Source organism: Centrocercus urophasianus, unplaced genomic scaffold (genome assembly GCF_019232065.1).
Source record: "Centrocercus urophasianus isolate 14NV4802_14NV808 unplaced genomic scaffold, USGS_Curo_1.0 seq_29, whole genome shotgun sequence".
Classification (NCBI taxonomy): Eukaryota; Metazoa; Chordata; class Aves; order Galliformes; family Phasianidae; genus Centrocercus; species Centrocercus urophasianus.
Genome location: NW_024884855.1, coordinates 8,495,040 through 8,511,114, shown reverse-complemented (window position 1 = coordinate 8,511,114; position 16,075 = coordinate 8,495,040). Strand labels below are relative to the sequence as shown.

At 45.7% G+C, this 16,075-nt stretch overlaps 1 protein-coding gene across 1 annotated transcript; it reads left to right on the top strand.

Moving 5' to 3' along the window:
• The first annotated feature begins 177 nt into the window (after positions 1-177).
• On the top strand, positions 178-15,346 carry DRC3 (dynein regulatory complex subunit 3). Its single transcript, XM_042828235.1, has 13 exons — positions 178-255; positions 900-1,073; positions 2,342-2,458; positions 3,949-4,115; positions 4,715-4,861; positions 6,009-6,128; positions 7,071-7,183; positions 8,467-8,641; positions 11,033-11,164; positions 12,406-12,476; positions 13,289-13,412; positions 14,768-14,899; positions 15,066-15,346. The coding sequence occupies exons 2-13, from the start codon at positions 917-919 to the stop codon at positions 15,177-15,179; spliced, it is 1,569 nt and encodes a 522-aa protein (XP_042684169.1). The 5' UTR covers positions 178-255; positions 900-916; the 3' UTR covers positions 15,180-15,346.
• Positions 15,347-16,075: the final 729 nt, after the last annotated feature.

Sequence of the window (16,075 nt, the reverse complement as noted above, 5' to 3'; positions counted from 1 at the left end):
GCAAGGCACGGTTGGAGCGCTGATTGGCTGACACGATTTTCTCGGGCTCTGATTAGCAGCCAACCTTCCCACCCCCTCTCAGCGCATTGGCGGCCGAGCTCGTCACGTGACATCCCTTAGCAACGCGCTCGGGCTTCCTTAGCAACCCCCCAGGCTCGGGGCTGAGGCGCAGGCGGGCGGCGGGCCGGTAAGCGGCGCGGGCCGGGCTACGGGGCAGCACTGCGGATCTGCAAATGACAAAGCCAGGACAGAAAGGTGGGAATTCCGCTAAGTGAAGGTGTTTGCACCTATATAGGCTTTATGGTTGGTCTGCGTTAAGGGCCTTCTTCAGAAAATCGCTGTTACTGTTTATGAATCTTCCTTCTTCCTCAAAATTCCCTTTACTTCTATTACAAAAATGATGTCCGAAATTTATGAAGCACCACTGGTAATTTCTGTATGCTGTAAATACACTCTTGTCCTGTAAATCAAACCTGCCTATGACAGCAAGCTTAGTTCTTAAAGGAACAGGCACTCCACACGAGGAGGATCTCAGCAGTGGGGATCGCCATGGCTGCTTGTAGGCCTCCCCCCCCTGCTCCCTTTAACTGGCCTCACTGACAGCCTCAAACTCTCAGACATGGTGTGGAGGCTGTGCTTAGAGTCACATCAATGGTTTTGCAACCCAGCTCACAGCAGCGGGTTGTGGCTCAGTGATCTTCAGGATCCCTTTCCACCCAAGCCACTCGATGATTCTATGCAAGTTGAATACATCTTCAACATCATCTATGAGGTGTTAGATCTTAATACTATACTGTGTTCTTAATCCCCTGGAACTGTCATGCCAGTTCAATGAAAGTTGGAAATAGTAGCCAGGCAGTAGCTTTATTATTATTGCTTTTTCTTTTCTGTCTATTAAGGCTGATATCCTCTAAAAATGAGTCAGTCAGACAACAGCTTTGAGCCAAATGTTATTGACGATGAAATGCTTCAGAAAGCAGTTGAAGAGCAATTGCCGGAGGACATAAGGAAGCTTGCCAAAGCAGAAGGTATTAACTTTAAAGAGGTGGTGGAGCTACAGCTTAGTTTTAGAAGTGAGTATCAGAACACATATATTTATTGGAGGATAAATGAAATAAGCATTAATTGGCAACAATAATGATCATCTTAGGCTTTTAGTCATGCCTGGAAGCAGCAGTTTCAGTTGAGCAGTCTGGGTGGTATTGCTGATGGATGGCTTTAAAGCTGCTTAGCTTTATGCTATTATTGTCAGCGTTGTTCTTATTTAACATTTATATTGTGGTGACACCTACAGGCCACAGGCCTATTGGGCCCTCCTGTACATGGACAAATCAAATCCTGGGCAGGCACGGCCATCAGTGGTGATTATCCAAGAGCTGTTGTTAGAATGTGGTGATTACAGTCCAGTTTGGTGGCTTCTTCTGATCCATAGCATCACCACAGCTTGTCTCTTACTGCCAAACCAGTCATAAGCTCGCATTCAAAGAAGAAGGAAGAACATTTGGTTCCGTATTTGAATATTTTGGACAAAATCAGATAATTCATTGTGTGGTCTGGAGGATTAGTTCCTTAGAACACACTTCCAATTACCTGATCCTGCATGTATTTGTTTGCAAATACAGAACAAAGAACTGTGTCAATATTTTGTATGTGCAGCTCATTGCATTACAGTGCATTCACTAAACAGCAATAGCACTGAATGCAATCTTCTGGGAAGCCATTGGAGGACAAAAAAGAATTGGGTGTAAGAGTGTTCTGTGTTTTCTGTCACCTTGGTCCTAATGCTTTGCTGTAATACCTAACAGCCTGTCCTTGTGATTCTGTTTTTGGAAGAAGCTAAATGCAGCCATATTGATTAGTGCTAAACTGCAACCTTTGCGGAAACAGTAGACCTCAACTTGTTCTCCTGTGATGAGAATCCTGAGAGCAGGAAAGTAACTTTCAAAAGAAGTAACTGGCCACGAGTAGCCTGCAAATGCAGGGAAAAGCAAGAGTTTCATTCCAAACCTCATTTGCAGAGCTGGAAGGGAAAATGAAAGTCAAGGCCTCTGAACAGTGGATTCATAAAGCCACTGTTGGCTGCAGCCAACTCCCCCTCAGTGACTCGTTGGCTTCGCTGATGAGCACTGTGGGGATGGGATGCTGAGGTTAACTGGGCTGTTTCACTAAAATTGCTTTCAGCCAGTGAACCACTCTGCTCTCTAGGGCAGTCGTCACACTTCATATAATCTGCTAAAAAACATTTTGGAAGAAAGACTGGATATTTCTCCTTCCGCTAAACTGAAAGCTGACTCAGATGAAAAGAAAATTTCTGTCTTTATTTATTTTCCCGTGCCCTTAGATATCCTGCAGATTGATAATCTGTGGCAATTTGAGAATCTTACTAAGCTGCAGCTGGACAACAACATCATTGAGAAGATAGAAAGTCTGGAGAGTCTGGTTCACCTTGTGTGGCTTGGTAAGATAAGGCACATGGGGCTGGATGCCTTCTCAGGTGCAAAGCAATCTGCAATAGAGCTGGGATGTCACATTCCTTCTCAAACACGACTGATAGGAGCTTTCTCAGGGAAGCCTGTCAGCTGTCTGTGTGTTTCCTCATTTGACTGTCAAACGTCGAAAGGCATGAATATCAGTACTGCAAAGCAATCCTTAAATGTTTAAAAACCTGGCTTTAATGAATTTGGTGTGGCAGGAACAGGAAGCTGAGATTTCAAGGCTGTTTCCAGGCTTTTTACTCATATGTAGAGGTGACTTTCAGAAATACTGATGTAAACTCCGTGATTTAGAAACCTTTGTTCTGTTTATAAAGGTAATGCAAGTATTTTGGAACTTAGAATCCCCGAAAGAAGGCGGTGTGTTTACCCCTACATGCTTAAAGGCTCGTCATTTTTCTTGTGCTAAGCAGTGGGACTGCTTTCAGTCGAAAACTCAGGATACGGATGGCAGCACCATGCAGCGGTGCAGGTTCTGATGCTGGGCATACCAGTGGCTGCTGCTCCTGATTCACAGCTTACAGCATTCTCTGGTAACTGCAGCCACCTTATTGGGTGGCAGCGTAAATATATCCTCGTTTGCTGCTGAAAATAGCATGCGAGGCTTTGGTTCATAACACATCTCAGAATGCCTAAATGAGTCCTTCCGCTCCGCTGTCTGCGCTGCGCGGATGACTGACGCGCCTGTGAATCGCAGCAGATCACCACTGTGGGAGCAGTTTTTTGCAGCACACTCAGGCACTGCAGTTTGCCCAGAGGTTCTGGTGGTTCAGCGGCTGCTGCGTGCCCCTGTCAGCTGCCCAGGGGCCGGGCTGACAGCCACAGCTGTAACCACATCAGCTGCCTTTGGAATCGTGGAGCGCTCAGCTCCAGCCTGAGTGTCAACACTGCCCTTAATGGTGGTGAACGTAGGGGTTAGCCTAGATGTTTTGGCAGGATGGGATGAAGAAATACTAAGAGTGAAGTAGCTACAGTGAGTATGTGCCTTTGCATATCTTCATTGACAACAGGGTGGTGGTGAGCATGGAGCTGACATTTGCTGGTCCTGTAAAAGTCACTGTGATGACAAGCTCTAATGCAGCAGGCAAGAGTCTGCAAGAAACAATGCGGAGAACCCCAAATTCATCACAGAAATGCTCACTTTTCAGGGCATCTCTTTTCTTGTAGCTTGGCTGAACTCATTTTGAGGCCATGGGTGTGGACTCTGCGTGGAATGTCTTCAGCCATTCCTCTCATACACGTGTTACAGTTGTAAGGAGATGTGTACATTGTTTCCTGACCCAGAAAATGGTGATTTCATGGCCTTTCATGTGGGACACTGAGCCCCCCTGAGGAAAATAGTGTGTATGAACTTCTAAATCAAGACTCAGGCTAGATGCAAGATCTGAGTTGTGGTGTTCTGCTAGAAATAATTTAGCTTGCTTATACAAGTTCCAATTTCTGAACTCTTCCCCAGACCTGTCCTTCAACAACATTGAAGTAATTGAGGGCCTGGATACCCTTGTCAAACTGCAGGACCTAAGCCTCTACAACAACAGAATATCTAAAATTGAGCACATGGACACATTGCAAAAGCTACAGATTTTCTCCATTGGAAAGAATAACCTGACCAGTTTGGAAAATGTGAGTGCTCCCTGGCTTTGGAATTGCTCCCCATCAAAGGATCAAATGTTCTAGATCTGACATTTACCACTACCTCCCTTTGAGGAGAATTTTTTCCTTAGGATTTCATTTCCTCTGAAGCCTAAATTATGATTTAGGTAAGCTATCTAGCTGCTAAGTGCTTATTTCAGCTATTTCTCTGTTAGGTTACTCACTCATGAGATCTTCATTTTGCTACTGCTGTCATCTGTGGCAAAATTCCTATTGGTTCTCATGAGAGGAATAAATAGCTACACATGAGGAAAAGAGGGAGTGGGGACTAGGATATATCTGGGGTTCTCTAGGATATATTTTGGGGTAGTTTACCAGCCTAACACCCTGATTTGTCCACCACCCAGCTAAAGGCCATCTGTCCATTTCCATCATTTACACAGTCATGATGTGAATTTAGGTATTTTCTTTCCCCAAAGCATTAAAAACTTCTAATTTAACTTGCATGTGTTTGGCAGCTGAGCACAACATGTACCACAGCGTAATTGTGCAACCCATGAGCAATGAATTTCAAGCCCAGCTGTCTCCACAGCCCTGGTAAGCACAGCATCTCTTTCCTCTCCTCACAGGTGGTCTATCTTAGGAGGTTTAAGAACTTAAACACACTGAATCTCACTGGGAATCCTTTCTGTGATGAAGAGCAGTATATGCTGTTTGTTGTTGCTCACCTTCCAGGCTTGGTATACTTGGACTTCAAACTCGTGAGTGACACCACAGTAAGTATTTCTGCATCTTCTTGTGAAATTGGGCATGAGTTCCTTACAGAGCACTGCCTTTGTTGATATGCTCACAATGTTCTAGCACTTGGGCTTATTCCCTGCAGAAATTAGACCTATGGAAATGCACAGTATTTGTTCCATCTCCACCTAACAGCTGTGAACCTGTAGGCCAAATTCTGTCAAATTTGGCAGAGGTAGAGATGTCAAAGGTATTATGCCTTCACAGGTTTTGTGATAGTCAGCAGCTGTGTGTGGGAGAGGAGCCTGCTTAATTTTGCCACAGAGATGCTGCGGTGTGAGTGCAAGACTACATAGAGATCAGGGAATCACAGAGAGAGAATCTCAGAAGAGATCAGTCTTGAGACACGAATCCAGAGGAAAGCAGGCTTGGTGGTCCTGCTGCTCACTGAGCTATTTCTTTCAGTAGCAGACTGACACATTAACCAGGCAAGCGAGTGCCATCCAAATGCATTTCCCTTTCCTGATTTTTGAAAGCAAGGCCATACAAGCACTGCTAACCCATGGCTCTGCTTTCTGACCCCAAGCTCATTTTTTTCTTAATAATCAAAGAATATGTTTCATTTTAAACTTGCTTGGCACAGAACAGGAGCCGTTCTTGGAGTATACATTGCTCTCACCAGAGGACTGGAAGGGCTTTCCAGGTCACGAGTCCAGTCCCTGCTCATAGACAGTATGTCATTGAATTGCATGCTTAAATTTGTCCCGCTTCAGTTGCGAGCTAATTAGGTTCTTGCCCCTGCTACTACATTGCCATCCCTTCAGAAAAAACATCTTTTCCCCAGAAATGTTAAACTCAGTAGCCGATCCATTCAGAGCTCAAATTCAAAGCAGTACAGGGCCTCCTGCTAAAACAAACAGAAAAACAGTGCTAAAGATGAAGGAATTGGGAGAGTGAATGCTGCTTGGGACTGAATCGGCTCAGATACAGTAGGTGAAGAGGCAGAGAAATGTGACAACGAAATGAGGAATGGATTAGAAACTTTATAAGTAGTTTAATCAAAAGATCACAAAGAAAGGAGATGCGGATATCATTCAGGTGCACCTTCTGGAAAGGTGGAATGCTTACACTTAGATTTGTTGGGCACTGCTGGGTAGTCTAATAATGTTTCTTTGCTTTTCTCAGCGAGAAGTTGCCATTTCAAATTACCAGTACCTCACTGACCTGCTGGACCACGAGGAAGCCCAGGCCCTAGCTCAGCTGGAGGAAAAGCAGGCACAGCAGAAGGAGCTGGAGTACCACAAGGTGCTTGTTCTTTGGTTGGTTGTGTGCTGCCTTGGGAGGAAGAAGTGCAGCAGATATTGACTTCTCCTTCAGATGTTTGAAGCTCTAATGAGAGGTTAACACTGGCTGTGCTAACACTAAGGCTAGGATTAGTGTCTGATTTTTGAATCTCGTATTTTCATTCTCGAATGAAGACAGGAACTGCTGTGGAATACATATGATGTGGGGGAACATATTTATTTTGGCTGAATGATCAGGCTGCAGATATAGACCTTTAGAAGCTATATAGTAAATTGTGCCCAAGGATCTTATCAGCCTAATGTGAGATTAAGAAAATTACGCCTCTGAGGGAACTGCTAATATTTTCATGGTGCAGTAACTTCTTTTCTCCTTCACACCAAATTGATGCTTTGTATTAGTTTTATGGTTAAACTGTTCAGGGCTTTGACATCGCCGTAGTTCCATGAGCAGCCTGAAAACCAGGCTAGGCAGAATGGTGATTTCAGCCACAATATGGCTCTGTGCTCCAGCCCTCTGGAAGACCAGGCTGGCTGAAGAGCAGGAGGAGGTTAAGTGACAGGAAGGACACCTGCAGCTCTTCCTTCTGACCCTCCTCCAAGTCCACTCACTTTTTATCAGTGAGGCTGAATAGCCTTGTAACATATGGTTGTATGTGAAAATGCTTTATGTAAGATTAAAAGTGTTTTCTGTCCTTAGGCTAGAGAGTTCTAGCAGTAAATCCACATGTGAACCAGGATGGGTTTCACTCCAGTTGCAGGATGCTTTCATGACCTGGCTGGTACATGCATTGTGGAGGTGTAATTGTGTCTGTGCAGATCGTTACTTGCACGGCACACCAGTGCTCCTCTGCTTGCAAAGAGCTTCTAGGAGAGAGGCATCCTAAGGAATGGCAGCAGGTTGGCACTCTTCATTTCACTTAAATCATTCTTATTCTCTTCAAAGACAGCCTTTGTTGAGTACCTGAATGGATCATTCCTGTTTGACAGCTTGTATGCAGAGGATACAGAAGCTGCCAAACTGGCTTACCTCCCTGGAGTGGATGACCTGCTGCAAGCATATCCTTCCCGGGTTTAAAAAACCTACAGCTAAAACCTAATGACTTGAGTTAAGAAGGAGGTGCATCCACAGGGACTCTTCATCCCTTGCTTTTGTCCAGGACTGAAAGCTCACATTGATCTGAGATCTGAGGCTTTCTGTGTTCAAATTAGGAACAGTGCCAGAAAAACACTGCAAGACCATGAGACCACTGACAGCTTTAAGGCCTGATATCTCATGAAATATGAGGGCTACAAACAAACGGTTTGTATTACTGGCAAGCTGGCCAGCGCAGCTTGAAACAACCTATTTGTATAACCACTCACTTCCATCACCAACAGGTCGTGAGATTCCAGTGTTTCAAATTCTCACTGTTGTAATTACCATATTCCCTTTCCACCGCCAGAATCAAACATATTTTCAGCAGCCCTCTTTCCTGACCCTTCAAGAATCAAGGCTTTGTACAGCCTTTAAGTCTGGAATCCACTTAAGGTTTAAAATGAGCCGTAAGATAAATCTCTGTCAGTTAGATTGCAAGAGCGCAGCCGCTAAAATCATGTTGAAATTGAAGTGGTAGGAGATAGGAACAGACTAATCAGAATGATATGAGTCACATATCTCACAACCTGCCAGAGCTGGCAACGTGAAGTTTTCAGGCCAGCACTTTTTTCTGATCATTGCTGCTATACGGGGCATCAGAAAGCAGACACTTTTATTTTTTTCTTTTCTCATTCAGATTAATAGAGCATTGTCAAGGCCAGTAACTTGACCTTCCTTAAAATTGCATTGCTCTGTTGGGGAAAAATGCATCACGGCTTAACTACGATAGACTCTAGAAACAATTCCATTGTCAAGATAATAGCAGAAGAAAAATTGGCGTTATTTTTGTGATGCTACCAAGTCAGTAGTTTATTCTGCACCCTGGCTGTAAGCTCTGGAGCTGTATTTATTAACTACACAGACACTGTATTCACACTTGTGAAGACGGATAGGGTTGTATGCTTCATTCTCCTGCTTTGAAAAGAGTCAGAGAAGCATATGTATTTCCTTTTTGTCCTCAAGGCCTTTTCTCCTCAAGCTGCCACATCCTTCTCTGTACCCTTAAGGTAGCAAAATCCTATGCATAGAATGTGAACAGGTGACCCTGTCCTGCTCAGACAAAATGCTTGGCAGCCTGCTGCCAGCAAGAACCACCGAGTTTGACATAACGGCAGCTTGTAACTCCTGCTTGAATTTGCAGAGCTAGAAGGAACATAACGTGTTGCTCCACTGAACAAACAAAATACCTTGACTCTGGTGTCACATACAGGAAAGATTTTGTCTCCGTTTGTGAGAACCTGTTTAACTACTGTCTGAAAGAGCATGAAAACCGAGAAGCTGAAGTCTCTGATTTCTATGAAGGCCTCCGCAAAGTGTTGACAGCCAACCAAGAAGAAGGCAGGAGAATAATCCTAGACTTTGAAAATCAGAACAAAACGGTAATTTTCCTTATGCTTCTTTTAGTTTGATACATCACATAGCAGCTTTCAGTTTCACTTTGGATGAGGGTAATTCCGTTAACATTAGGATAGTGAACCCAGATTTACACCGCAGTCGTGATATGATCCCTAATTGCAGAGTCACAGAATAGCTGAGGTTGGAGTGGAGCTCTGGAGGACACCCGGTCCCCCTGTTAAAGCAGGGCTGTGTGCATCAGGCCACCCAAGGCCACATCCACGTGGCTTGTATCTCCAGGAATGGCCACTCCACAGCTTCTCTGGGCAACTGGTTCCAGCACTCAGTCTCTGATCTTTCTTTGTTTTTCTGCAGTGTTAATCTGTACCGAGAAATGATGTCAGCGAGCATTAACTAACATGATATTTTAGTGCTCCATATAGGAAGAAGATTTGAGGTTTGAAGTTTCAGCCCTTTTGTCAAAGCACAGCCAACTAACACTGACAGCTTTTATCTATACTTGACGTGGAAATTTAGTGTAGGAGAAAATTAATATGCCATGGTGTTGTCTCATTGTCCATGAAGGTAAAGTTCTTCAAGGTGCTGCAGGGGAAAAAAAGAAATAAATAAATAAAAGGAGATTGCAGGTTATTCAGTTCGTTTTCAAGTCATTTTCTCATTCAGTTCATCTCGTCAACAACAGCTCAAAGAACTGTAACGGAAGAATCAGGTACAGCCATTGTAATGTATTTCTAGTCTGTTATTTTTAAAGCAGAAACAATCTTTTTTTTTACCTTTTACTCAACTACAGTCATCCATTGTGGCTGCTAAGGGCATCGCTTCTAGCAGGATCCCTGTCTAACCGTGTGTAATAGATGGGTCATTATTTTGTATCTGCAGAAAAAAAGTCAGGGGGGGGCTAAAGCCTGGTAAACCTGTCAGCTGAGCAGAGCGAGTCCCTGACAACTGACACTGCATGGAGTCACGAGCACCTGCTCTTTGAAATCCAGGTCGCTTTGATTGAGGTGCCGTGTCACCAGCTGGCAGCCTGTTGAGTCACCCCGTCCCCAGGTCCTTGGACTTTGCTGATTCATGCCAGCAAACAGCTCTGGCAACTCCAGCTGGGATGTGAGCTTGCAGGCTTACCAGAAAGCATCAGATAAAGGCTGATATTTATACTCAGCTACTTGATTCTCAGTATAAGCTCTGTAAAAAATGCGTGGCTTTGATAGTTCATCTGGGAGGCTGCAGCCTCAGCAATGGATTGACCTGCAGTGGATTGAACAGGACACAATGGTTAGTGTGACAATTTGCACGTAAATGCTGGGATAGTCAGCATCCAAACAGTCATTTAAAGTTGATTGGGAAGTTCAAAATGTAACGCTGATGGAGATGTTAACAAATCACAGGGGTCCTAGCAGGCTGAAATCTGAAACCATTCTTAAGGTGTGATTGCCTAGCTGTCATCTTTTCCTGCAAGCTTGGGCTACCTGTAAAATAACACCTCTCTCTGAAGTTGCTTGAGGAGCAAAGAAGCTTTAAGGGCCTTGAGCTCTGAAGTTATTGCTTCCACAGCTGTGGCTTGAATGGCTGGGGAGGTTTTGGAGACGTCCTGACTCACACCTTGCACTCTCCTTCTCCACATTTACCACTGCAAAATTTGGGCAGCGTAGTCTGTTTTCAGACAAGTCTTCACAGTTGTTGTGGCTAGAATTCGCTATTTTAGCCCATTACATTTCCTCTCAAGAGAATTGGATTAGACATCTTAGAACGTGTATTTCTTTCCTCCTATTAACATTTGATTGTTAACTTGCTTTGAACAGACTTCAAAATAATACATTGCTGAGCACAAGAGGATTTCTTTTTGATCTGAGAAGTAATAAATCTTGTCTGATACAAAACTGACGTCAATATTTAATTCTGAAGGGCGATAAATCCTTGCTGTAAGAAGGAATCAGGCAATGATAGGTATTCCATATTCGGAATACTGAATCCTGCCCCTGTGGTAGTCAGCCAAGATTCCCCTTGACAGGAAAGGGATCAGGATTTAGATGTGCCGTTCTTTCTAAGAGTAATTGTTAATCTCTTCTTCATCACCAGCAATGTCAAGAATCCTATATATATATGTATATGTATATTTACTTGAAATGCGTCAGAAGAGGAGCCAAAGTTGGAAGGATAGAAGGGTCAAAGTCATCGGGCACTGGGAGATGAGATTTCTCGCCAGTATCACTGCATTGCATGGGATCGTTTACATAGCAGCATACCTCAGCACTGTTACTTCCCAGTATGTAAATCCAGAGACTCACTGAATCAGCACGTTTCATTTCTGCTCATCAGCAGCAGGAACTTTTCTCACATATGTAACAAGTTAATTAAATTGCAATGGAGTGCTGAACACCAACTATAAGTAATTTATGTGTCTCTGTGTTTAGAAGCTGGATGAGATCCATCATGCCAGGAGTCACGACACTGCTGAGTCTATGCGAGCTGAGTACAACGAGGACATCCTTCAGCTGTCAGAAACACTCATGACCTTGGAAATGCAGATGGTGGACCAGCTGGAGGTAAGGCTCAGGCTCATACCTGTACAGCCTCCCATCCAGGATGCAGGGGCATTCATTTTGCTGTTGCTGCATGCCTCTGCATTGTAGCCCATTGCATAAGGAAGAGCACACAGTTCTTCCAGTCAGGCTCCTGTTGTCTCCAGCTAGCCTTCCTCTGCTCAAGGTTGAAATGGGTGAGATCAAGCCCTGGACATTGATACGCTGCAATGGATTCCTGTTTCTCAGAGCAGAGCGCAGTGTTTTCTTCACATCTATCCAAGCTGATTTCCAAAGCTTTAAAAAAAGGGACTTGAGGTTGTTCAGTCATTATATAGGTCTGCGTACAGAACTCTCTGCATGGTATGGGATATGCATTTGGCATTCTGGAAGTGTAATTCTTTGAAGCTGAACCTCACCATGAATAAGATTACACACGTTCCTGCTCAGCTTAATGCATTTGCTTGCATAATACCTGCCTCTTTTCTCCTCACTTTTCCTTGAAAACTAGGGCAGGGCTCCTAATGTGTGTCCTCATTTAAAACCAAAAACAAAACCTAATCTGTTATAAACTAGCAGGCAGGGTCTGCGGCCCATATGCAAGATGCAGCAGTTTACTGCTGTGAATGTGCAGGACAGAAAGCAGGAGCTCAAAATGGATTCCCTACTGCATCGTGACTGTGCCTTTTGATGTTTCCTGAATTGGCCCTAATATATCTGCAGTCACTCAAGGAAAGATCAGAGACATTCCTTTGTGCATGCCCTTCTGGAATTGCAGGATTTGGGTGGTTGTGTTTGAAGTGTTACATCAAGACATTAAGTGCAACACTTAACAGATTCCCCATCAGCCATTTTTGAGAGAGGCACTAGGCAGCAGCAATTTTCATTTCTGAGGACTAAAACAAAAGCTGCAGTAAGCCCAGGCATTGCTTACACTTCTCACAAAGAGGCTTTTCATACACACAAGGAGAATGCAGGAGTACAGCACACTGTGCATTCAGTGAGAATACAAAGGGACGGGATGGCTCCAGAGACCAGGTAAGCATCGCTCAACCAGCTTCTCCCCAGTAAGCTGATTCTGATTTTCTGTCCCTGAATGAGGAAATAAACTCAGCGCTTTCAAACCATTTCCATGCTTTAGGTAGGTCATTTTCTGACTGTGCAGCAGCGAGTCCAAATTATAATCAATTTTAGGTTCTTCCTAGATTCCTTTTATGTTCATGAAAGCGTTCATTGTAACATTTCCTCTTTTTCTTTCCATTAAGGAACTGATAAAGGAATTTGAAGGAAACATTGCTGTCATTGCATCAACGTTCACTGAAAATGTTAAAGGCATATATCCTTTTTACAGCATGTTGGCATGGATCTCTGTGCGAGGTGCATATACTTCAATCCTAAATCTATAACTGAGCCATTGAAATAGAATTGGGCTATTTTTTGTCAACAGAAAATGCATTTTCCCAGCTTTGTGGGAATGGCCATTTAAGGTGCTCCAAGTCTTTCTGTGGAAAATACAGAAAGCACAAAGGGCTCTGGCTGAGTTCTCACATATGGAAAGTCTCTAGGACTTTTACAGCTTTCTCCCTCCCAGGGATCTTGCTTTTTTCTTGAGCATGCATGGCACAACTCCTGGCAGATCCAGCTAGCATGTTTTCCATATGTATTCTTGCTTCTTTGAATGGGCTTCATTTTCGTGTTACTGATGTTTTCTGGAACAATGTGAGATAAGAGCAGCAAAGCACTCCTGTGGCAGATTACGTATATAAATCTGTGGCTTGGTGCAAATAATTGGCATATTCAGAGCTCAGCTTCCATCCTGTGAGGCCTCCCTCAGCTTCCTCAGCAAACCAAGGCACACTCTTAGTTCTGTGTAATGGCAGTGAGAATGAGACCTGATGTGAGCTGTGGTTAAGAGCAGAAAGTGCAAATCCTGACATCCTGGCAGCAGCAAGGCTGTTTCCCGAGGCCTGCTGTGAGGACATGGGACACCAGAGTGCTTTTCTGCTCGCCTGCATCAGGGCTGGCAGCCCTCTTTGGAGCACGTCCTCTGCAGCTCTTTCTGAGCCTCAGCCTCCTGTTACAGGAGGTCCAGTTTTATTTCTAGAAGTGAACGGTGTGCTCAGCCTTTTCCTTAACCATCTTCTGTACGATGACACAGTGCCGGGACCTCGAAAACCGTCACCATGAGAAGCTGCTAGAGATCTCCATCAGTGCTCTGGAGAAATCACTTAACAATGAGCTCGATGAGGAATTGCCAGATGATGTTCGTGAGGTGAGGACAGCAGAAAATTCACCCCCTCTGTGGGGGTGATGGGAAGAGGAGGAGGCCGCAGCCTCTGCTTGGCAGGGACAGGATTTCCAGGAGGCTCAGTGCAGCTACAGCTGTGTCTGACCAGAGCATGGCTGAACTGCAGCACTGCTGGGCATCTCTGCTGGGTGGGATGGAGATGACTGCACTGCAGGTTTCCCTGGGCTCTGCAAGAGCTGGTGGCAGCAGCCCAAGAGCGGTGCTGAGCAAATTTCTCTCTTGCCTCCAGCACAGCTCACTTCACTGGCTGATTTTCAAGCCCCAGCCCAGCAGGCACTCAGGCAGCTTCTCTGCTGCACTTGCATCTGGTTTTGTTCCGGTTCTGCCTGCTCCCCACAGGCAAACCTAAACACTGCTCTGATTTCTTTGTGCTGGGGCTGTTTGCATCAGTGATCTCGGGAGCCCTCCTGGGAGCTCTCCTGCCCATTAGCTGTTCTGGAGACAGGACACGGCTTTCCAAATGCACCTTCCACTGCAGCCCCAGTCTTGCTCTGATACTGAAGATCCCAGGAGCCTTTCAGAAAGCGCAGAGATTGTTGCAATGCTCCAGTCAGCAACGCTGCTGACCTTTTCGCCTCCGTTATTCCTTCACTTAGTGGTTAATTGACTTGAGTTTTGCATTTGCTGTGTTTTCGCTCTGTCCAGATTATCCCAGCTCCCCATTACTCTGGGTAATCAAGAGCTGACAGACACAGACCAGACCCCTCAGCCCCCCGGGGGAGCTCCCTGCTTTATGGGCTGTGCAGATGGCTGCAGTTACGCACCGTTGCTGTGCACCCATTTTGCCTCACTGCCATCCATTTCCACGGAGAAGCAATCTTCATTTGTTCAATATAGCTGCACTTGGCTGCAGGAGGAGACTCATTATGTTTTAGCACAGCCACCCTCTATTCAGAGCCATGGGGGAAGTCACTGCCTCGATTAGAAGCTAAGGCTCTCCAAGATGAAGATTTACAGCCAGTGCTACCAGTGCGAGAGACCCTTTCAAATGTGATTTTCCACTTCCCGCACCTGCTGGGACAGGCGAGCTGCAGCATATGCAGCCTTGCTTCAACAGCAGCTGCTGCAAGGGCTGGCCACATACTGTGAGGTGCTCCCTGCTCCAGAAGGTGAGGCCCAAGGTGCTGCCTCTATTTCCCCATACGTCCCTCCACATAGAGGGAAAAGCACTGGAGTCATCCTGACGATTAGGGCTTTGTCAGTCTGAAACAGAGGTCTTATTTTCTTCCCCCAAGCACTGCAGTTACTGGGCTGCTAGTTCTGAGCTCTGTGGCTTTTGCTGCGTGCCTGCTCCTCCCCTGATCCATATTATCTCCTAGTTTCTTGTGGACAAAAACACCATTGTCAACATGGTCGACAAATCCCATAATATCCACCTGCTGAAGATCAGCATGCGAGAGTGTGACATCCTCCTCAACATGTATCGCTGGGAGGCCTCTGTGAAAGAGAAGGTAAGGGACCTTCATGCTCACATGGGGGTGGGTTACAGATGGGTCTGCCCCAGGTGGCAGGGACACCGCTAGGAAAGCTGCTTCCCAGCCTTTGCTGGAGACCTCTGTGCTGCAGCCAGGACCCCAACAAGCCTGCGGGTTCACTACTTGGGTTCAATTTATTCAGGCTCTTCAAGATGAGATTGACAGAAACCGCAACCGTATCAAAGAGATTTTTCAGTACATCGATGATCTCCAGGAGCAGCTGGATAACACACAGATTCCAGAGCTCATGGAGTAGGTCTGCCATGGGCCAGGCAGCTGCCTTATCTGGGTGCACACAGCAGCAAAACACTCAGCAAGGACACTGCCCCTCTGTGCCTGTGCTGTCTGGAACATTTCAGGCCAAAGGCCTGCTTCCATCCTGCCACAGTCAGCAAATAAAAGATACTTATTGTTTCTGTAAAAGCACACGGAGCTTTGTCTCTTCCATCACATTGGCATGAAGCCCATCCCGAGTTCAGACCTGGTCACAAGGGGTTATGGCTCAGCTGTGAGCTAATTGAACCAAATCATCATAGCACATCATGCCTGAAAGCTTTAGTACCTGCAAGCACAGAGGCAGGAACCTGTGAGCCACAGGCACATGGCAGCAGCCGGGGAGAGGAGCGCTCTCCATCAAACCCCTCCCAGAATAACAGCAGGTTTCTAGCTCAGCAAGCACAAGGCTGTGGCTGGGGCTCTGTGTGCCTAGCAGCCTTGTCTCGTCACTGCCTCTTGCAAAAGCAGCTTTCTGCAGCGTGAGCAGAGCAGCCCCCAGCTAGCAGGAAAGGAAATCAATGGTTCCACAGGAACTCACACACTGCCGCTCGCAACAGCCGAGCGAGGAGTCATTAATTCCCCTCCTTGCTCAGTGACAGCAGCTGCTGCACTCACTTGTGGGCAGCTTCTGAGGAATGATGCTGGCCAGGGCGGTACTGCTAGAGGCAAGCAGCAAGGAGAAAGGTGGGAAGGTTAAATGAAAGGGTGGCTGCACATGCACTCTGGGGAGAGACCAGGTCTCCTGAAAGCCCTTCAGCTGGTGCTGCCTGATGTACAGATTTAGCTCCGAGTGCCTTATGCTTTTGGAGATGGCTGCAGCCCAGGTTTCCCCCTCCCTGCTGCTCCTTGGCTGCTAGGACAGGGCACCTAGCACAG